Source organism: Papio anubis, chromosome 1 (assembly GCF_008728515.1).
Source record: "Papio anubis isolate 15944 chromosome 1, Panubis1.0, whole genome shotgun sequence".
NCBI classification, from domain to species: domain Eukaryota; kingdom Metazoa; phylum Chordata; class Mammalia; order Primates; family Cercopithecidae; genus Papio; species Papio anubis.
This window is the reverse complement of record NC_044976.1, coordinates 137,906,087-137,929,609: the sequence shown is the minus strand read 5'-3', so window position 1 is coordinate 137,929,609 and position 23,523 is coordinate 137,906,087. Positions and strand designations below refer to the sequence as shown.

The following is a 23,523-nucleotide window of genomic DNA, read 5'->3' as shown; positions in this document are numbered from 1 at the left end:
ATCTGTCCAAATTTAAGACCATCTTTAATTGAATTATTTATTATTGAGTTGTAAGAATTTTTTATAGATTCTGGGAAAATGTTCTTTAAGAAACATGTGTATTGAGAACATTTTCTCCCAAAGGTGCATTCTTTTTTTAAATTAATTTGTTTATTTTTTAATTTTTTAAATTTTACTTTCAGTTTTTGGATACATGTGCAGAACATGCAGGTTTGTTAACATAGGTATACATGTGCCATGGTGGTTTGCTGCACCAATCAACCCGTCATCTAAGTTTTGTTTTTTTGTTTTTTGTTTTTTGTTTTTTTTAAGGTGTGCACTTTTATTCAACTGGTCTCAAGTCAGTGTACAGGTAAGCCCCGGCTGCCTCCACCCACTCCCAGGGAGACCAAAAGCCTTCATACATCTCAAGTTGGGGGACAAAAAAGGGGGGCCACAAAGGCTGATCATTCAAAATAAAACAAAATAAAAAAGCGTTAAGGCAAAGATTTAAAAAATTTTGCATTACATAATTTACATCAGAGCAATTCTATCACTTCCCCTGTGTGGACGTAGGAGAGGACTGGGCCATTCTCCTTAGAGAGAAGTGGGGTGGCTTTTAGGAGGGCAAGGAACTTCCTGTAACAATGCATCTCACAATATTTGGAATGACTATTTAAAAAAAAAAAAAAGAACAACGTACAATCAAAGTCCTTGACCACATTGTAGAACTCTGGGGGATGCTCACTCCAACCGACTGCTGTCACCTTCACCGTTCCAGTTTTTAAATCCTGAGTCAAGCCAAAAAAAAAAAAAAAAAAGAAGAAACAAACAAACAAAAAACAAATAAAGCCATGCCAATTTCATATTGTTTTCTGTGCAAGTTAGGTTTTGTCAAGAAAGGGTGTAATGTAACTAAGTCACAGTCTGCACAGGAGCATTTGCAGTGGGCGATGGAGGGGCCAGACTCATCATACTCCTGCTTGCTGATCCATATCTGCTGGAAGGCGGACAGAGAGGCCAGGATAGAGGTGCCGATCCACACGGAGTACTTGCACTCAGGAGGAGCAATGATCTTGATCTTCATCGTGCTGGGCACCAGGGCTAAGTGATCTCCTTCTGCATCCTGTCCGCGATGGCCAGGGTACATGGTGGTGCCGCCAGACAGCACTGTGTTGATGTACAGGTCTTTGCAGATGTCCACATCACACTTCATGATGAAGTTGAAGGTAGTTTCACGGATGCCACAGGATTCCATGCCCAGGAAGGAAGGCTGGAAGAGCGCCTCGGGACAGTGGAACCGCTCATTGCCGTTGGTGATGACCTGGCCATCAGGCAGCTCGTAGCTTCCACCTTTTGCCCACTCAGTATAATATTGGCTATGGGTTTGTAACAAATAGCTCTTATTATTTTGACATATGTTCCATCAATACGTAGTTTATTGAGAGTTTTTTGCATGAAGTCATGTTGAATTTTATCGAAGGCCTTTTCTGCATCTATTGACATAATCATGTGGTTTTTGTCATTGGTTCTGCTTATGTGATTGATTACGTTTATTGATTTGCATATGTTGAACCAACCTTGCATCCTGAGGATGAAGCAGAGTTGATCGTTGTGGATAAGCTTTGAATGTGCTGCTGGATTTGATTTACCAGTATTTTATTGAGGATTTTTGCATTGATGTTCATCAGGGATATTGGCCTGAAAATTTTGTTTTCGTGTGTGTGTATGTGTGTGTGTGTGTGTGTGTGTCTCAGGTTTTGGTATCAGGATGATGTTGGCCTCGTAAAGTGAGTTAGGAAGGAGTCCTTTTTCTATTGATTGGAATAGTTTCTAAAGGAATGGTACCAGCTCCTCTTTGTACCTCTGGTAGAATTCAGCTATGAATCCTTCTGTTCCTGGGCTTTTTTTGTTTTGGTAGGCTATTAATTACTTTCTCAATTTCCGAACTTGTTATTGGTCTATTCAGGGATTCAACTTCTTCCTGGTTTAGTCTTGGGAGGGATTTCTTCTAGATTTTCTAGTTTATTTGCATAGAGGTGTTTATAGTATTCTCTGATGGTGGTTGTATTTCTGTGGGATCAGTGGTGATATGCCCTTTATCATTTTTTATTGTGTCTATTTGATTCTTCTGTCTTTTCTTCTTTATTAGTGTAGCTAGTGGTCTATCTATTTTATTAATTTTTTCAAAAAACCATCTCCTGGATTCATTGATTTTTTGAAGGGTTTTTCGTGTCTCTATCTCCTTCAGTTCTGATCTGATCTTAGTTATTTCTTGTCTCCTGCTAGCTTTTGAATTTGTTTGCTCTTGCTTCTCTAGTTTTTTTTTTTTTTTAAACAGAGTATTGCTCTGTCCCAGGCTGTAGTGCAATGGTGGGATCTCGGCTCACTGCAACCTCTGCCTCCCAGGATCAAGCTATTCTCCTGCTCAGCCTTCCAAGTAGCTGGGACTACAGTCACCCACCATCACATCCAACTAATTTTTATATTTTTAGTACAGATGGGATTTCACCATGTTGGCCAGGCTGGCCTCGAACTCCTGACCTCATGATCCACCCACCTCAGCCTCCCAAAGTACTGGGATTACAGGTGTGAGCCACTGCACCTGGTGGCTTCTTTAGTTCTTTTAATTGTGATGTTAGGGTGTCAATTTCAGATCTTTCCAGCTTCCCGATGTGGGCATTTAGTGCTGTAAATTTCCCTCTAAACTCTGCATTAACTGTGTCCCAGATATTCTGGTATATTGTCTCTTTGTTCTCATTGGTCTCAAAGAACTTCTTTATTTCTTCCTTAATTTTGTTGTTTACCCAGAAGCCATTCAGGAGCAGGCTGTTCAACTTCCATGTAGTTGTGCGGTTTTGAGTAAGTCTCTTTTTTTTTTTTCCTTTTAAAACATATTTATTTAATGTACAGAATTGGAAAAAGGACTTCTTGATAATAAACATATTTCATGTAAACACAAGCTTTCAGTGTCTATGAATATTTCTTTGCAAATACACCCTAAGTTACTTCTTCTCTACATAAAGGAGAAACTCCAAGTTCTGCTCTTTAGGAAGACATGGAGGGCTAGCAACACCTTAGGAGCAGCCATTGCTATTTCTCCCCTTTCCTTGGGTGACCTAACATTTTACAGGGACTAATGACATAAAGAAATATTAGATTCCATTGAGTTTAAACACAAATTTCCCACTGAGGGAATTAAATGTTTGATGCTTGTGAGTGTGAATAAATAATTAAATATTAGGTATAAGGCAGATTCTGAAACCAACTGAAGTATGAAAATAAATTGGCATAGATACCTAACAGTCAGTAAAATTAAATTTCACTACTGAGTATGCTATATGCTTCCTTCTCTATTCCAGTGGGTTCTCTTTTTTTGTCTAAGGTCTTCTCCAGCAGGACTCTAAGACAGTAAATTGCTTAACATCACCAGGTTTTTTTGGTCAGATTTATTTTGGAAATAAACCAACTTCTTTTTTATTAAAGACCAAGGTTGTCTTTTTTGCTACACGCTTCTTTCCACTACATATTGACTCCCTGATGTAAGAAAATTTACAGGGTGAGAGAAAGTACTCTATGTTGGCTGTCCCACAGTGTAATGACTGGTTAATAAAAAAGCCACTCAGCCTGGGCAATATAGTGAGGCCTCGTTTCTGCAAAAACAATTAGCAAGGCATGGTGACATGCACCTGTGGTCCTAGCTACTTGGGAGGCTGAGGCAGGAGGATCACTTGAGCCCAGGACACAGAGGCTGCAGTGAGCCAAGACTGTGCCACTGAACTCTACTCTAACCTGGGTAACAGAAGGGGACTTTGCCTCAAAAATAACAATAATACTAAAGGAGCCACCCATTTAATCCTTTTCTCATCTGGTCTCATCCAAAGAGTAAGTCAAAATCATCAAGGTCACAAAGAACTTATGACCAAGGTGTAACTCTGCAAATATCTTTAACTGGCCATGGCTTCTTCATTTGATCCCTTCCCACTCATTAGAAGACTCTAAGGAACAGATGCTGCAGCCTAGTTCAAAGTAGCACACACATACCTCAGGAAAGTGGACCAAAAAAGAGGAAGACACAGAATACAAGAAAGAGTTGACAAAGCAAATCTAATAAAAAGTATGGTTGGTTTGAACAGTCACTGGTATAAATTCCTTATGATTCTACTTTTTGACAGGCTCCTCCTTTTGACTACTGAGCAATTAAGATATTTTCAGTCGTTTCGTTTCCTTTTCCACACTGTCTCTAATGTTCTGTAGTTTTCTGGAGTTCTGAACCAGGGACACTAAACTCTCCCTAAAATCACTAGTCCCATGATCTCTGACAACATTTTGAAGCTCATCAAAGAAAGTCAACGTCTGTTTGAGTTTGGCCTGAACAATTTTTTGCTCTTCTAATTCTGCAAGAGGGGCCTGCTTAATACATAATTCAGTCTTGTACTTCTCCTGTAACTGTTCAAAATCTTTCTGGAGACGCTGAAAATCTTCCTCACTATAAGGTATCTCCTTACATTTATCTTCAGGAAGCAAGATGTTTGAGGGAATACGTAAAATCAGCTGCAAAAACAGTTGCTCCATTTTGCTAAAAAGGTTATCAAAATGTCCTTTCATGAAGCAAAGAAACTTCTCGGTGCATTTGCGAATCTGCACTGGGCTAATGTCACAGTCTGGGATGCCATCCAGCTTCTTCAGAATAACCTGTTCAACGGCCTGCATCACTTCAAATAGGTAGTCTTGAAATGCAATGTAGATTCGAAGCATGCACTTTTGTGGCATGAAGCCAAAGAACTGGGCCTCATAGGTCATTGGATTCACAGACATCTTGGCTTATTTTGCTATGTTATTTTCAGGTGTGAAAAACCGGAGCGACCATGAGGGTCACGAAGTCGAGCACACACAGGCTTCCCACCACCTCCTTTAAACCGCCACTGGCTTGCCAGAGACAGACGGTGCGGTTGGCTCCTCAAAATTCCGACTGATGCGCGCCTCGGCGAGCGAAAGTCTTGAGTAAGTTTCTTAATCCTAAATTCAAATTTGATTGCACTATGGTCTGATAGACTGTTATGATTTCCATTCTTTTGCATTTGCTGAGGAGTCCTTTACTTCCAAGTATGCGGCCAGTTTAAGAATAAGTGCCAGGCCGGGCGCGGTGGCTCAAGCCTGTAATCCCAGCACTTTGGGAGGCCGAGATGGGTGGATCACGAGGTCAGGAGATCGAGACCATCCTGGCTAACACGGTGAAACCCCGTCTCTACTAAGAAATACAAAAAACTAGCCGGGCGAGGTGGCGGGCGCCTGTAGTCCCAGCTACTGGGGAGGCTGAGGCCGGAGAATGGCGTGAACCCGGGAGGCGGAGCTTGCAGTGAGCTGAGATCCGGCCACTGCACTCTAGCCTGGGCTACAGAGCGAGACTCCGTCTCAAAAAAAAAAAGAATAAGTGCCATGTGGCACTAAGAAGAATGTATGTTCTCTTGATTTAGGGTGGAGAGTTCTGTAGATATCTATTAGGTCCGCAGCTGAGTTCAAGTCCTGAATATCCTTGTTAATTTTCTGTCTCATTGATCTGTCTAATATTGACATTGGGGTGTTAAAGTCCCCCACTATTATTGTCTGGGAGCCTAAGTATCTTTGTAGGTCTCTAAGAACTTGTTTTACAAATCTGGGTGCTCCTGTATTGGATGCATATATATTTAGGTTAGTTAACTCTTCTTGTTGCATTGATCCCTTTACCATTATGTGATGCCCTTCTTTGTCTTTTTTGATCTTTGTTGGTTTAAAGTCTGTTTTATCAAAGACTAGGATTGCAACCTACTTGCAAGCAAGAAAAAAAAATTGCTTTTTTTTGCTTCTTGGTAAATATTCCTTCATCCCTTTATTTTGAGCCTATGTGTGTCTTTGAACATAAGATGGGTCTCTTGAATATAGCACACTGATGGGTCTTGACTTTTTATCCAATTTGCCAGTCTGTGTCTTTTAATTGGGGCATTTAGCACATTTACATTTAAGGTCAATATTGTTATGTGTGAATTTGATGCTGTCATCATGATGCTAGCTGGTTATTTTGCACATTAGTAGATGCAGTTCCTTCATAGTGTCAATAGTCTTATATTTCAGTGTGTTTTTGCAGTGGCTGTTACCAGTTTTTCCTTTCCATATTTAGTGCTTCCTTCAGGAGTTCTTGTAAGTCAGGCCTGGTGGCGACAAAATCCCTCAGCATTTCCTTGTCTGGAAAGGGTTTTATTTCTCCTTTGCTTTTGAAGCTTAGTTTGGCTGGATATGAAATTCTGGGCTGAAAAATTCTTTTCTTTAAGAATGTTGAATATTGGCCCCCACTCTCTTCTGGCTTGTAGGGTTTCTGCAGAGAGATCCACTGTTAGTCTGATGGGCTTCCCTTTGTAGGTGACCTGGCCTTTCTCTTTGGCTGCCCTTAACATTTTTTCCTTCATTTCAACCTTGGAGAATCTGATGATTATGTGCCTTGGGGTTGATCTTCTCGAGGAGTATTTTAGTGGTGTTCTCTGTATTTCCTGAATTTGAATGTTGGCCTGTCTTTCTAGGTTGGGGAAGTTCTCCTGGATAATATCATGAAATGTGTTTTCCAACTTGATTCCATTCTCCCTGTCACTTTCAGGTACACCAATCAATCATAGGTTTAGTCTTTTCACATAGTTCCATATTTCTTGAAGGCTTTGTTCATTCTTTTTCATTCTTTTTTCTCTAATCTTGTCTTCATGCCTTTTTTCAGCAAGGTGATCTTCAATCTTTGATATCCTTTCTTCTGCTTGATTGATTCAGCTATTGATACTTGTGTATGCTTCCCGAAGTTCTCATGTTGTTTTGCTTTTTGGTTTTTTTGTTTGTTTGTTTTTTAGCTTCATCAAGTTATTTATGTTCCTCTCTAAACTGGTTATTCTAGTTAGCAGTTCCTGTAACCTTTTATCAAGGTTCTTAGCTTCCTTGCATTGGGTTAGAACATGCTCCTTTAGATCAGAGGAGTTTGTTATCACCCACCTTCTGAAGCCTGCCTCTGTCAGTTTGTTAATCTTATTCTCCATCCAGTTTTATGCCCTTACTGGAGAGGCATTCTGGTTTTTGGAATTTTCAGCATTTTTGCACTGATTTTTCCTCATCTTCATGAATTTATCTACCTTTGATCTTTGAGGCTAATGACCTTTGGATGGGGTTTTTGTGTGGGGGTCCTTTTTGTTGATGTTGTTGTTGCTTTCTGTTTGTTGGTTTTTCTTCTAACAGTCAGGCCCCTCTTCTGCAGGTCTGCTGCAGTTTGCTGGAGGTCCACTCCAGACCCTGTTTGCCTGGAAGGCTGCAGAACATCAAAGATTGCAGCCTGCTCCTTCCTCTGGAAGCTTCATCCCAGAGGGACACCAGCCTGATGCCAGCCAGAGCTCTCCTGTATGAGGTGTCTATTGACCCCTGTTGGGAGGTTTAATGTGTAGCTTCAGCACATCTTTAACTGTCTAGTCAGCATTGGGGTCAGTTACCCACCTGAGGAGTCAGTCTGTCCCTTAGCAGAGCTGGTGTGCTGTGCTGGGAGAATCCCCCTTGTCAGGATCAGCTGCTGTCTTCAAAGCCAGCAGGCAGGAAAGATTAAATCCGCTGAAGCTGTGCCCACAGCAGCCCCTCCCCCCAGGTGCTCTGTCCCAGGGAGATGAGCGTTTCATCTGTAAGCCCCTGACTAGGGCTGCTGCATTTCCTTCAGAGATGCCCTGACCAGTGAGGAGAAATCTAGATAAGCACTCTGGCCACAGTCGCTTTGCCGCACTGTGGCAAATTCCGCCCAGTCCACACCTCTCCGTCTCCTTAGCACTGTCAGGGAAGAACGGCCTACTAAAGCCTCGGTAATCACAGATGCCCCTCCTCCCACCAAGCTCAATCGTCCTAGGTCGACCAGACTGCTGTGCTGGCAGCAAGAATTTCAAGTCAGTGGTTCTTAGCTTGCTGGGCTCCATGGGAGTGGAACCTGCTGAGTGAAACCACTTGGCTCCCTGGCTTCAGCTCCCTTTCAAGGGGAGTGAATGGTTCTGTCTTGCTGGGGTTCCAGGTGCCACTAGGGTATGAACAAACTCCTGCAGCTAGCTGAGTGCCTCCCCAAACAGCCACCTAGTTTTGTGCTTGAAACTCAGGGCCCTGGTGGTATAGGCTCACCAGGAAATCTGATCTGCTGATTGCAAAATCCATGAGAAAAGTGTAGTACCCGGGCGGGTAGCACAATACCTCATGGCTTCCCTTGAGAGGTCCCCTGGCTCCTTGCACTTCCTGGATAAAGCAATGCCCCACCCTGCTTCTGCTCGCTCTCCATGGGTTGCACCCACTGCCTAAACAGTCCCAGTGAGATGAACTGGGTACTTCAGTTGGAAATGCAGAAATCACCCCCTTCTGCATTGGGCCCACCGGGAGCTGCAGACTGGAGCTGTTTCTATTCAACCTTCTTGCCCCTCCCCTTCATTTTCTTAACAGTGTCATTCAAAGGGGAGACATTCTAATTTTGATGAAGTTAAATTTACCATTTTTTTCTTTTTTGTGCTGTGCTTTTTGCATTCTAAGAAATCTTGCTTAACCCAAGGTTTTATTTTCTCCCATTTTCTAGCACTTTCATATTATAATTTTAGGTCCATGATCCATTTTTAGTTATTTTTTTTAATGAACAAGTGTAACTCTTTTTTAAGATAGAATTATTCTTATTCAAGAAATAGATTAAAATGGTTAAGTACAATTAAATGGCTCCAAAAGTCTTACAATGAAAACAACAGTCCTGCCAGTTGTTCTTTCCAGAGGCAAACACTTTTCATTCTCTTAGTTTTTCCTTCTGTTAGTTACCTTCATGGGTTTTTCCAAATTGTTATTTTTTTAGTTTTTCAAGTGAATGCATATATTAATACATAAAATTTTTAAAAACCTCTTCAGTTTATAATGCATCCTAACAGTCCCCTGCCCCATCCCTCCTAATTCTCCAGAGCAATGACTTCCAGCAATGTCTTCTGTTTTTTTCCTCACATAACTACTTAGTCATTTCTTAATTATTTTATACATTATATAGTGATTTCTGGATATAACAGGTGAGGATTTAGCTCTTACACCATCACTATCTTCACCTCCTCCCATATTGTCCCAAAGTGGTTACCATATTTAGGGGCTAAGCAGTCACCACATCATTATGACTGTGTATGTATTGCTCCTTGTTGAGAAAAACAGCGTATTATGCTCTTCCTATCCTGTACTTCTTTCTGCCCTAGAATTAATGATTGCCTAACCAACCCTTTCCCCTTATTTTTTTACTTCTGCTTTATCTTCAATGAACTTCTTTCCAAATGCCCCAAATTTGGCAATAACTTATTATTTTTAAGAGAAGGGATCTCCCTAAGGTAGCCAGGCTGGTCTGGAACTCTTGGGCTCAAGCCATCCTCTTGCTGAGCCTCCTGAGTAGCTGGGACTACAGGCATGGGCCATTCCACCCAGCTAACCTATTAATATTTTTACTGTTTCTTTTTAAAGTCAGCTCCATAGCTGGAATATTGCCTGTGTTGGATCCTATTTGCTGGATCTATGTCATTCTCTGGTTTGTGTACTCCTTCCCTTTGCTGGAGTATTTTCTCCAATAGCTTCCCAAAAAAGGGTACATGGAGGTAACCCCTGAGTCTTTGCTTGTCTAAAAATGCATTTTACCTTCACCTTTGATTATTTGGGTGAATATAGATTTATCAGTTGAAAATAACTTTGTAGAATTCTGAAGGCATGATTCCATTGTTTTCAGATTCCTTTGCAAGACAAGGTCTCTTCTGTCACCCAGGCTGGAGTGCAGTGGCACAATTATGACTCACTGCAGCCTTGGACTCATGGGCTCAATTGATCCTTCCATCTCAGCTCCCTGAGTAGATGGGAATACAGGTGTGCGCCACAATGCCCAGCTAATTTTTGTGTTTTTTGTAGAGATGGGGCTTTGCTATGTTGCCCAAGCTGGTCTCAACTGATCCACCTGCCTTGGCCTCCCAAAGTGCTAGGATTACAGGCGTGAGCCACTGTGCCCAGCTAGTTTTTCTTTTATTCTCTCTCTACTTCCTTCATTTCTCAAAGGCATCTCAAACTCAGTGGGCCCAAAACCAAAGTCAAACTCCATCAGAATATCCTGCTACTTACAACTTTAAAATATATCTTAAATCAGAAGTTCTTACTACATGCAACCCTTTGGTTCAAGCAACCATCATCCCTCACTTGAACTTAGAATTGGTTTTCCTGCTTCTGTATTTTTTAAAATTATAGAATATTTCAAATAAACCATGTGTGGTTTTATTCTTTTTACTACATAAAAAGAATGAAGATGTGCCAGGTGTGGTGGCTCACGCCCGTAATCCCAGCACCTTGGGAAGCTGGGGTGGGCGAATCACTTGAGGTCAGGAGTTTGAGACCAGCCTTACCAACATGGTGAAATCCCGTCTCTACTAAAAATACAAAATGCAAAAATTTATCCGGGCATGGTGGCGTGCACTTAGTCCTAGCTATTTGGGAGCCTGAGGCAGGAGAATCGCTTGAATTTGGGAAGGCGGAGGTTGTAGTGAGCTGAGATTGCACCACTGCACTCCAGCCTGGGCAACAAGAGGGAAACTGTCTAAAAAAAAAAAAACTATATATATACACACACACACACATATATATATATATGAAGCGCTTATATACTTAAACATGGAATTGCTTTAAGTGTTTGGCATTCGCTGTTTCCGTGCATGCCAGCAGCTTCTTACTGCAAACACCTGGGACTTACTATAGAGCAGCTAGTGTACGTTCCACCCACCCACAGGACAGGGAGCTGACAACCAAGGAAGAGAGGGGAATCAACACTCCAGTTTTCTCCCCCTCCATTTCCCTGTATCTCAGCAGTATGGAGCTTGTTACCAGTGAGAACCTGCTCGCTGACTTTAAACTGGTTTTCTTACCTTCTCAGTTCAGTTTTTCCATACCTCAACCGATGGTTTCTGGTATGACCTAGCAAATAAACTGTTTTCACTGAAATTTCAGTCTTGGAATTTACTTTGGGTTCCCCAATCTAAGACAGAAACATACTCATTTTCCCATCACTGGACTTCCAGGTTGTTTTCAATTTTTCACTATTACAAACAAGGCTGCAACATTTATTTACAAACCTCTGGATATACACATAGGAAGCTTTTGGTATTTCCACTAGTGAAACTGCTCAGCTGAAGGGTATGTGGATCTTCATCTTTAATAAATATTACCAACATTTGAAAAGCCCGACAATGTCAAGGACTGGCAAGAGTGTCACATGTGATGGGTGTGGAAAGGCAGCTCACTGTAGCAGGTGCTGGGGACTCAGTCGGGGTCTTGGAGAAGCACTTACTTATAGCAAGAATGTTTCATAAATGGTATCTGATAGAGTCAAGAGTAGTGGGGAATAAAAACAAGTGGCTTAGAAATAATTATAGATCTAAAGTCAACAAAATGCTTTTTTTCTAATGTAAAAATACATACTTTTTTTAGAGGGAGGGGGAACAACTTAAACCAGAAAACACCTTCATATTAATCATTCTTCTCATATACTTCAAATTTGTACTTAATGCCTTTCTCCTCTTGGACATCAGAGAGAACACCTGGGTATTCTGGTAGAAGTTTATATTTCTCCAAATCAATTTCTGGAAGAAAGGTGTCACTTTCAAAGTCTTGCATGATCCTTGTCAGAAATAGTTTAAGATGGCCTGGGTGATTCATGGCTTCCTTATAAACAGAACTGCCACCAACTATCCAAATCATGTCTACTTTATTTGCTAATTCTGGTTGTTCAGTAAGTTTTAAGGCATCATCCAGACTTCTGGCAAGAAAATGAGCTCCTTGTGGAGGTTCCTTGAGTTCTCTGCTGAGAACTAAATTAATTCTACCCTTTAAAGGTCGATTCTTCTCAGGAATGGAGAACCAAGTCTTCTTACCCATAATCACCAGATTCTGTTTACCTTCTACTGAAGAGGTTGTGGTCATTCTCTGGAAATATCCGAATTCATTCCTGAGCGGCAGCCAGGGCAGGTCCCCATTCTTGCCGATGCCCATGTTCTGGGACACAGCGACGATGCAGTTTAGCGAATGAACCATGACAGCAGCTGGAGCACCTCCGAGCCCGCTCGTTAAAACAGAACGCGCGGTCAAGATTGGCGCGAAATTGTCCATTTTTAGTTATTTTTTGTATATATTTGATATGGTTGACTGTGTCCCCACCCAAATCTCATCTTGAATTATAGTTCCTGTAATCACCACGTGTCACCGAAGGGACCAGGTGGAGATAACTGAATCATGGGGGCAGGTTTTTCCCATGCTGTTCTCATGATAAGTCTCACTAGATCTGATGGTTTTATAAAGGGCAATTCCCACGCACATGCTCTCTTGCCTGTCGCCATGACTTTGCTCCTCATTCATCTGAGGCCTCCCCAGTTATGTGGAAATGTGAATCAATTAAACTTCTTTCCTTTATAAATTACCCAGTCTTGGGTATGTCTTTATTAGCAGTGTGAGAACAGACTAATACAATGTTGTGAAGTAAGAGCCAAAGTTCTTTTTTTTTTTTTTTTTTTCCTATATGGATATCAGTTTTCCTAGGACAATTTGTGGCAGAGATGATCCTTTCCCTGTTTAATTATCTTGGCCCTTTTGTCAAAAACCAATTGACTATATATATGCAGGTTTGTTCCTTGGCTCTCCATCCTGTCCCACTGATTTATATGTCTCACGGTATCCATGCCCTCTTTCCCCTACAAAGCATTCTCTCTTCTTCAGTGCCCTGTCCCACAGGTTTAAACCTTATCAGCAGCCCTAATCTCTAATCTCTGCCTCCTCAGGTCAGAGGAGTCCTCTCATGCTCTGTTTGGTCTCTACCTAGTGCTGTCATAGCCTAGGAATTGCTCCCAGATAGATAGCCAGGGCAAATGGGGCTCACCCCATGCATTTTCTTTTCCTCAAGGATCACAATCCTGGACTGTCTTGTTCTTTAATGCCTGAAACAGTTGCTTCATATGTTTCATCTAGTTTTATGTTTGTTCATGGCAGGAAGGCTGGTCCAGTGCCAGTTATTACGTCTTGACCAGAATTAGAAGCTACAGCTTTGGCTCCTAACCATAAGTTGTAGTGCCTCCTAAAGCTGAATGAAACCTTGCAGGAACTCTGAGCAGCAGCAGCAGCAGCAGCAGCAGCAGCAGTAAGAGCAGCAGCTACAGCTTGTGAGTTCCCCGGCAGAGGCTGAAGCTTGTCACTTTTGTTAGTATGCTCAAGGCTGCAAAAATTGAAGTGGGATAGGGTATGCATTAAAAATTCTCAAGAAGGATTTAATCATTACTTAGAATTCCATGAGGACTGGGAGAGGTTTCTTTTGGTCAGCTTATCTGCTTCTTTATATGAATACAAATGCGTAGGTGTTTACTAAGTATCCGATTTCTTCCCCAAATTCAAGGCTACCAAAAGTTCTAGGTAACCACAAAAAGGGATACAAATCACAGCCCTTGTGATTTTGAGGTAGGGCCCAAATACATGACTCAGGTCTAAACATTCTAGCAAGGACATACATGGAACCAACAATAGTATCTTCTTGGGCTTCAGGTTAACTGACAGAACTCGTTGAACCAGATAATAGGCTGGCTACTCCCGGAAGGCAAGGTTGAGATGAACTGAGGCCTCACAGCTACAAGCTGGTACAGTCATTTCCGGTGAGTATGTATGTAGGTTTAGATAAGACAATGTTGACTATAAAGATGAGCTGAAGCTGCACATTAAACCAGGGGGTAAGTTAAGCCTACAAACCCAAAACAGATTGAACCTAAAAACGGTGAGCGGTTTTTGCAGATCTTGGTGGACAACGATAAGGTAAGTGGTCACTTTCAGATAATGCCAGCAGCCTAAATCTTTTTTTTTTTTTTTTTTTTTTGAGATAGAGTCTCGCCCTGTTGCCCAGGCTGAGTGCAGTGGTGCGATCTCGCTCACTGCAAGCTCCACCTCCTGGGTTCACGCCATTCTCCTGCCTCAGCCTCCCAAGCAGCTGGGACTACAGGTGCCTCGGCCACCACTCGCTAATTTTTTGTATTTTTTTTTTAGTAGCGACGGGTTTCATCAGGAAAGTTAGCCAGGATGGTCTCGATCTCCTGACCTTTTGTGGGATCCGCTTCTGCCTCGGCCTCCCAAAGTGCTGGGATTACAGGCGTAAGCCACCATGCCTGGCCCTTTTTTCTTTTAAATTTATTTTTATTTTAAGCTTCAGAATAAGTTTCCAAAAACAAAGGTACAGGGCAATAAACAAAAGGATTTTTCAACAGACTAGAATAAAACCTCTACCAAGTATGTTAGTTCTTGGGCAGCAAGACCTTCAGGACAGCAACAGATTGGTCCATCAAGAGGGCATGGTGGTTCATGCCTATAATCCCAATACTTTGTGGGGAGCAAGGCAGGAGGATCACTTGAGGCCAGGAGTCCAAGACTAGCCCAGGCAATATAGCAAGACTCCATCTCTACAAAAAAATTTTAAAACTTAGCCAGGCATGGTGGTGCATGCCTGTTGTCTCAGCTGCTTGAGAGGCTGAATCAAGAGGATCGCTCGAGTCCAGGAGTTCAAGGCTGCAGTAAGCTATAATCATTCCACTGCACTCCAGCCTGGGTGACAGAGAAAGACCTTGTCTCAAAAAAGAGAGAGAGACATATCAAAGACCTGCTGAGTCTCTGTTAACAAATGTTTCTTAGACACAAGCAGGGGAAAATTAGCTCCTTTAGGGACAACATAAGTCCACCTAGCTATGCCCATGAAATAAAGCCCACTTGGTGTTCAAGAACGTCAGTCCCTGAAAAGAAATAGAGTGGCTAAAATTATGGGTGCAGTGTCAAACAGAACCCTACTGGAAGCCACCTCTGCCACTTAATAGCCATGTGATATTGGACAACGTATTTAATCTCTGGAAGCCTCTATTTCCTCATCTGTAAAATAAGGAAAACACCTACTGTGAGAACTAAAGGAGATGGTATATGTAAAATATTTAGCCAAGACCCTGGCCCATTAATAAGCATTCCATAAGGGGTAGCTGCAACTATTTTTACACAGTATTAGAGTCAGATCCCTCCCCACTCAGGACTACTTGCTGTTGGTGTTGATTAGTAAAGCAAAGTCTTTGGGAAACTCTGAAACTCTCTATCCAGAATCCTCTTCTCCCTTGGCTCTGAAGCCCAGGTCTCCATGGTATTCTTTAGATTCTGCATTCCCCAAGCAAAGTGTCTGTCCAGTCTTACCCCAAACAGTCTGCTGTGGTGTGAATGTTTCCCCAAAATTTATATGTTGAAATTTAATTGCCAATGTGATACTATTAAGTGAGGCCCTGGCTGGGTATGGTGGCTCACACCTGTAACCCCAGCACTTTAGGAGGCTGAGGCAGGTGGACCACCTGAGGTCAGGGGTTCAAGACCATTCTGGCCAACATGGTGAAACACCATCTCTACAAAAATACAAAAATTATCTGGGCATAAGGTGGGTGCCTGTAATCCAGCTACTCAGGAGGCTGAGACCAGAGAATCACTTGAACCCGGGAGGCGGAGGTTGCAGTGAGCCAAGATGGCACCATTGCACTCCAGCCTCAGCGACAAGAGCGAAACTCCATCTCAAAAAAAAAAAAAAGAAAGAAAGAAAGAAAGAAAAGAAGAAAAGAAGCAAGGCTTTTAAGAGGTGACTAAGTCATGAATGGTATCAGTGACCTTATGGAAGGGATAGTAGGAACTGGCATTTGCCCCTTTTGCCCTTCTGCTTTGTACCATGTGAGAACACAGTGATTCTCCTCTCCAGAGGATACAGCAGCAACATGGCATCTTGGAAGCAGAGAGACTGGGTCCTCACCAGACAGTGAATCTGCCGGTGCCTTGATCTTGGACTTCCCAGCCCCTAGAACTATGAGAAATAAATTTCTGTTGTTTATAAACTACTCAGTCTCAGTCGCAGGTATTTTGTTAGAGCAGCACAGACTAAGAATCTTTTTTTTTTCTTTATGAGATGGAGTCTCACTCTGTCGCCCAGGTTGGAGTGCCAAGGTGCGATCTCAACTTACTACAACCTCTGCCTCCCAGGTTCAAGTGATTCTTGTGCCTCAGCCTTCCAAGTAACTGGGATTACAGGCATGCACAACCATGCCTAGCTAATTTTTGTATTTTTAGTAGAGATGGAGGTTCATCATGTTGGCCAGGCTGGTTTCAAACTCCTGACCTCAGGTGATCCGCCTGCCTCAGCATCCCAAAGTGCTGGGATTACAGACATGAGCCACAGCTCCCAGCCAGAATTTTTAATTCAAGTCATTCCCTCACAGATCTATGCCTTCTCAAAACCCTACATGATTCTTTCTAAGCCTCAGTTTTTGTCTTTAAGTGGGAATAATAATGCCTGTTTTTCCTACTTCACAGGATTGCTATAGGGATCAGATATTATAATATAGGTGAAGTGAAACCTCATGGAGAAATGGGAGACTTAAGTCAAAATGATTGATTCAACTCAAAAAGCAACATCTGAGGAGATGCCAGTGCCTTGACCTTGGACTTCCCAGCCTCTAGAGCTATGAGAAATAAATTTCTGTTGTTTGTAAACTACTCAGTGTCAGTCTCAGCTATTTTGTTATAGCAGCACAGACTAAGAATCTTTACCCCTTTTGAATCTGGGGAGATGCTGGTTCTTGAGTTGAGTCAACCATTTTGGAAAATAACAAAAAGGTGTCTTTCAGGAAAGAGCAAGCAAGTGAGCACAATTCAGGCCATCCACCACAGCAATGACAGAGGAAAAGAAAAGGCAACCTAGCTACCAACTACCAAAATGGTCCAAGACCAAGATAGGGTGCATAGCATGTGGTCAACTCTGTATCTAGAACCCAAGCAGTTAACTAGAAGACTGGGAAATCAGATCATCCAGCTGCTCACTTAGTGTGCTTCAGAAAAGAGGTGCTTTCCACAACAGAAGGGCTGCAAAGAGGGCAGGCAGAATCTCTGGGTGTAGGTGTTCTAACTGCAAACGAAATGCCACCCAGATACCTCAAGCAGCAGTAGCAGCATGATGTACTGAAATAATCTAGGGGCAACTAGGGCACCCATGGAGTGGCTGCTAAGAATCATGTCAGGATGTGTAGGAACTGGAGGTTTGTAAGACAGCGCCAGGGAATAGCAGACTTATTATTTCATCTCAGGTATTACATATGCAACATATGCATATATTTTTGCATATGCTGCATATGCAGATCTGTTTTGCATGTGATACATATGCAGATATGTTTTGCATATGTAAATCTGCAGACACAGCAAAAATGTATACATTTATACGTATAGTTGCAACAAGGTTATGAAAAATTGAATTAACAATTAAGTTATAACAATAGAACATTTGCAAAAATAAACTTTCAATGGATTAAAAAATGACATTTTTATATAATTGTGAATTCTATAAAGGCATTACTTTTTACATTTTAACATCATTGTTTTGTAAGTCTGAATAAGGTTTTTGCCAATGACAAAGTATACATGGTTACTCAGCTTTCCCAGTGAGCCTGTTTCTATCATTATCATGTGCACAAAAATTGTCACCATATGCAACTTGGAGGTGAAATTATTTACTCCTCTTCTGAGTGTCTCATTTTTTTTTTCTAAGTCAGAAAGATCTTTTCATGAGAATTGTTTCAAAAAAAAAAGATCATATGAGGCTGGGTGTGGTAGCTCAAGCCTGTAATCCCAGCACTTTGGGAGGCCACAGCAGGTGTATCGCTTGAGCCCAGGAGTTTCAGACCAGCCTGGGTAACATGGTAAAACCTCGTCTCTACAAAAAGATACAAAAATTAGCCAGGCATGGTGACGGGTGCCTGTAGTCCCAGGTACTCAGGGGGCTGAAGTGGGAGGATCACTTGAGCCTGGGATGTCAAGGCTGCAGTGGGCTGAGATGGCACCACTACACTCCTGCCTGAGACTCTCTCAAAAATAAATAAATAAATAAATAAATAAATAAATAAATAAATAAATAAAGATTATATGCTTAACCAATAGGAGTAAGTCATTGAATAGTTAATGATATTATGAGATTATTGTAAATGTAAGAGTAATAATAATATTGTGGTTATTTTTTAAGTTCTCTTCTAGTTATATATACAGAACTATATATGGGTAAAATTATATGAGATCTGGGATTTGCTTCAAAATAATAAAGGATGGAAGAAGTAGATGAGGGTGTAAATGAAATGAGATTGGTCTGGAGTTGATAATTGTTGAAGATGAGAAATGGGCATAAAGGGGTTCATTATATTATTATATTTTTATATAGTGTTTCCATTTTTTCATAATAAAATGATTTTTAAAAGTAAGGATATGTCTTCAAATATTTAAGGAGCCACAGCGTAGAAAAGGCTTAGATTCAATGAGTAGAAATCTCAGGAGGAAGTTTGGTTGAGTTAACCAAGAAGGAAATGTTGTGCCTTGAGAGGCCATCACTAGGAAGTGATGATGACTTAATGGCTCTAGGCAATAATCTAGGCAATTGATGGCAGCTAACGTCACAGATAGGTAACTAGACTTTATATGCCTCTTGACAGAAGTATGCAATACTGTCTATGAAGTGCAATTTTAAAAATAGATTCATTTTAAAATAAAAATAGCTTTATTGAGTACATTGGTTTGTTGCTATATGTCCATAAACTTAATGGCTTCAGACAACACAAACTTATTATTTTGCAGTTTTGTGGATCAGAAGTCCAGTATGGGTTTCACTGGACTAAAATTAAGGTGTCAGCACACTATACCCTTTTCTGGAAGTTCTAGAGGAGAATCCATTTCCTTGCTGCTGGCAGAATTCAATTCCTGTAGATGCAAAGCCAACATCCCCATTTTCTTGCTGACTGTAACATGGGGGCTGTTCCCAGCTTCCAGAAGTTGTTTTCCTTCATGCACGGCCTCTACCTTCAAAGTGAACTCAAATCCCTCTCCGGTAGCATCCTTATGATCAACTTTTCTGCCTCCTCTTCCACTTTTAAGGGCACTTGTGATTACATTGGGCCCACCCAGATAATCCAGGATATCTCTCTATTTTAAGGTTAGCTGATTAACAAACTTAATTCCATCTGTAACCTGAATTCCTTTTTTGCCATAGAGGGAATATGTTCATTCGCAGGTTCTGGGGATCAAAACTTGAACATCTTTTAGGGCCGTTATTCTGCCAACCACATTGAGGTATGATTGACACATAAAAAGTTGCAATATTCAAAGTGACGACTTAGATACATGCATAAGCCTATGAAAAGATGTCACAACAATCAAGATAATGAACATATCCATCACACCCCAAAGTTTCCTGGTGCCCGTTTGTCTTAGTTTATTCGGGCTGCTATAATAAAATACCTTAGATGGGATGATTTATAAATAGAAATTTATTACTTACAGTTCCAGAGACTGGGAAGTCCAAAATCAAGACACCAGCAGATTTGGCGTCTAGTGGGGACTCTCTGCTTCATTGATGGCACCTTTTTGCTGTGTCCTCACATGGCAGAAGGAGTGAACAAGCTCTCTTGGGCCTCTTTTGTAAGGGCACTAATCGTTTCATGAGGACAGAGCCCTCATTACCTAATCCCTTCCCAAAGACCACACCTCTTCATATTATTGCATTGGGGATTACGTTTCAACCTAACATTCAGCACCCTTTGAAATTCCTACCTCTTTTTTCCTTCCTCCCCAACTCCATCCCCAGGTAGCCACCATCTGATTTATCTCATTATAGATTACTCTGCATATTCTAGAATTTTATGTAAGTATAATCATACAGTATATACTTAGGGGAGCTGGCTTTTTTCACTTAACATAATTATTTTGAGATTTATCTATGTTTTTATGTATCTCAATATTTCATTTCTTCTTTGTTGTTATCGTGACTGTTAAGTAGTATTTCATGGTCTGGATGTACCAAAACTTGTTTGTCCATTAATCTCTTGATGAACCTTTGAGTTGTTCTCAGGTTTGAGCTATTTCAAATAAAGCTGTTAGGCCAGGTGCAGTGGCTTACGCCTATAATCTCAGCACTTTGGGAATCTGAGGCAAGCAGATCACTTGAGGTCAGGAGTTCAAGACCTGCCTGTCCAACGTGGTGAAACCCTATCTCTACTAAAAATACAAAAATCAGCCAGGTGTGGTAGCACACACTTGTAATCCCAGCTACTTGGGAGGCTGAGGTGGGAAGATCGCTTGAACCCAGGAGGTGGAGGTTCCAGTGAGCCAAGATCACACCATTGCACTCTAGCCTAGGTAACAAGAGTGAAACTCTGTCTCAAAAAAACAAAAACAGAAACAAAAAAACATGAATAAAGCTGTTATGAACACGTTAGTGTATAGGTCTGCCTAGACACAGCATGTTCTCATTTCTTTTGGGTAGATGGCTAGGAGTGGTCATATAGTAGCTATATATTTAACTTTTTAAAAAGCTTTCAAGCTATTTTCCAAAGTATTTGCACCATCTTATGTTCCACCAGGAGTGTATGAGAATTCCAGTTACTCCACATTCTTGCCAATACTTGGTATGGTCAGTCTTTTTTCATTACAGCCATTCTAATTAGATTACTAATTAGACAGTGATGTTTCATTGTGCTGTTAATTTGTATTTAACATAAAAATGTAAATACATTAATGCAAGTAATTTTCGTGGTTACTTTCATAATTATTATTAATGTAATCATATTAGTTGATTTTTATTAATGAATTAGTTTAAATAATTAAAATTAGATCATTTAGTAATGACTAATAATGAGGATCTTTTCAGGTATTTATTTGCCACCTAGATATCTTCTTTGGTGAAATGTATCTGTTCTTATCTTTTATGCATTTTTAAAGTTGGGTTGTTTGTTTCTATATTATTGACTTTTGGGAGTTATTTATGTATTCTGGATATAAACCATTGCCAAAAGCAATCAAACCTGAAGGATTAAGCCTCTTATCTAACTACTGGCTTACAGGAAATATAGGGGACCAAACAACAGGTTAGATCAGCGGTCCCCAACCTTTGTGGCATGAGGGACCAGTTTTATGTAAGACAATTTTTCCACGGACACAGGTGGGGAGGAGGGATGGTTTCAGGATGAAACTGTTCCACCTCAGATCATCAAGCATTAGATTCACATACAGAGCATGCAATCTAGATCCCTCACTTGTGCAGTTCACAATAGGGTTCATGCTCCTGTAAGAATCCAATGCTGCCACTGATCTGACAGGAGGCAGAGCTCAGGCAGTCATGCTCACTTGCCCGCCACTCACCTCCTGCTGTGCGGCCCCGTTCCTAATAGGCCACGGACCCATGTGTTAGATGACACCCAGGAGACACAATTAGAAAAATCCAAAGAGAAACTCTATAGGTTACATGGTCTCATTTCTTCAAAAGCACCTTGCAAAGGAAAGAGGGAGTGAGAGACGGGCATAGGAAGAGCACACAGATCGACAGACTGTGTCTGCATTTTATTTGAATCCTAATTTAAATATTAAACTATGGAGAGAGGGAGAGAGAAGGGAATTGAATTGGGGAAATGTAAACACTGACTGGATATTTGATGATAGTAAGGAATTATTGTTTGTTGTCACTGCAAGAATAATGTGGAATTTCTTCAAAATAATCAATAGCCAGTGGGAGCAAGTAGAAGTAAGGATACAGATGAAATGATGTCCACGTGCTAGTAGTTGAAGCTGTGATGGATACGTGAAAGATCACGACGCATTCACTTTTGAATATATTTGAATTTTATGTTATTAAAAATTTTTTAAACAAATAAAAAAAAGTAATTCTTTCATTTCACTCCAGCAGACTAGCATAGACAAGCTGAAAAGCAATGAGCCAATGAGAATCCAAGAAAGTCATATAAGAATAGCAAAATAAAATCAAAGAAAGCAGAAGGAAGGAAATAATAAAAATAACAACAATACAAATTGTAAACAAATACACAAGACAGAAGAACAACAGAGTCCAACTTGGCCCCTTTGGAAACCCCAATCAAATGATGAAACTCTGATGATAATGATCAAGAATTTTTTTTAAAAAAGTTCAAATAATCAACATTGTAAATGAAAAGGGAAGCATCTTAATAGAAACTGAAGACATGAAAAATATTTTAAAAGGACTCTTTGAACAAGTTTAAGCCAATGAATTTTCAAATTTAGGTGAACTTGGCTAATTCCTAGTGAAGTACAATTTACCAAGCTAATTGATGAATAATTAGAAAACCAATAGGGTTCTAAGATGTACAACATCCCTACTAAGAAAAGTATAAGCCATTATTGAGAAAAATTAAGAATGATGTAATAAATGAAAGGTTAAATTGTAACACCGAATATTTAAAATATAGTAATTTCCCCCAAATTCATCTATATATTCAATATTATCTCAACCAAAATCCTAACAAGTATTTGTGCATGTGTATGTGCATGCACAAGTGTGTGTGTGAACTGACAAATTGGTTCTAAAATGTATCTGGAAATACAAAGTGACACAAATAACCAAAACAATATTTTAAAAGAAGTACAACTTTAAAATGCATATTACAAAGTGAAAAAAGCCAATATGAAAAGGCTACATACTGTATGATTCCAACTATATGACATTCTGGAAAAGGCAAAACTATGGAGATTGTAAAAAAAAAAAAAAATCAGAGGTTGCCAGGGGTTAGGGAGCAGGGATGAATAGGTAGGGGGGGAAAAAGTAAATTATTTTAAAATAAACAATGACTTAGAACGTTTACTGCCCAAATACTCTCACTGAAAAATTACCAAAGGATAGAAATGAATAAGGAAGTTGGGCATGGTGGTTCAGCGTCTGTAATCCCAGCACTTTGGGAGCCCAAGGCAGGCGGATCACTGGAGGCTCAGGTGTTCGAGACCAGCCTGGCCAATATGGAAAAACCTCACCTCTACAAAAAATACAAAAATTAGCCAGGTGTGGTTAATCCCCTCTACTCGGGAGGCTGAGGTGGGAGCACTGCTTGAGCCCAGGAGGTCAAGGCTGCAGTGAGGCATGATCACAACACTGCCCTCCAGCATGGGCGACAGAGTAAGACTCAGTCAGAGAGAGAGAGAGAGAGAGAAAGGAAGGAAGGAAGGAAGGAAGGAAGGAAGGAAGGAAGGAAGGAAGGAAGGAAGAAGGAAGGAAGGAAGGAGAGAGGGAGGGAGGGAGGGAGGAGGGAAAGAAAGAAAGAGAGAGAAAGAGAGGGAGAAAGAGAGAGAGAGAAAGAGAGGGAGAAAGAAAGAAAGAAAGAAAGAAAGAAAGAAAGAAAGAAAGAAAGAAAGAAAGAAAGAAAGAAAGAAAGAAAAGAAAAGAAGATATAGAATATGAAAAATAAGAATGAACAGAAATATACAGGTATAGATGACATCAGAATGTGGACACATAATGACATTTCAATCAACAATGGATGCAATATAACAGTGGTCCCATACAACTGTAATGAAGCATATATAGAAATCTGGCATGTGGCATTTGATATTGGCATTGCAGATCAAGTTGGGGAAATGATCAATATTCAGTAA

At 40.7% G+C, this 23,523-nt stretch overlaps 3 protein-coding genes across 3 annotated transcripts; all 3 read right to left on the bottom strand.

Annotated features, from left to right (window-relative positions):
• Window positions 1-301: 301 nt before the first annotated feature.
• On the bottom strand, window positions 302-3,070 carry LOC103877695 (actin, alpha skeletal muscle-like). Its single transcript, XM_021939078.2, is given in 4 exon segments — window positions 302-1,084; window positions 1,087-1,116; window positions 1,118-1,397; window positions 3,000-3,070. Coding segments are annotated over 4 exon segments (690 nt in total). The 3' UTR covers window positions 302-775.
• LOC101020978 (protein MIS12 homolog) lies at window positions 2,865-5,197 on the bottom strand. Its single transcript, XM_003893061.4, has one exon. The coding sequence runs from the start codon at window positions 4,795-4,797 to the stop codon at window positions 4,180-4,182; it is 618 nt and encodes a 205-aa protein (XP_003893110.2). The 5' UTR covers window positions 4,798-5,197; the 3' UTR covers window positions 2,865-4,179.
• A 5,855-nt stretch (window positions 5,198-11,052) lies between these two features.
• On the bottom strand, window positions 11,053-12,177 carry LOC101021316 (dihydrofolate reductase). Its single transcript, XM_003893062.4, has one exon. The coding sequence runs from the start codon at window positions 12,160-12,162 to the stop codon at window positions 11,524-11,526; it is 639 nt and encodes a 212-aa protein (XP_003893111.2). The 5' UTR covers window positions 12,163-12,177; the 3' UTR covers window positions 11,053-11,523.
• Between the last annotated feature and the right edge of the window lie 11,346 nt (window positions 12,178-23,523).

Excerpts from the sequence above, each read along its gene's own strand:
- LOC101021316 (XM_003893062.4), bottom strand. The coding sequence starts at position 12,162 with ATGGACAATTTCGCGCCAATCTTGACCGCGCGTTCTGTTTTAACGAGC.
- LOC101020978 (XM_003893061.4), bottom strand. The coding sequence starts at position 4,797 with ATGTCTGTGAATCCAATGACCTATGAGGCCCAGTTCTTTGGCTTCATG.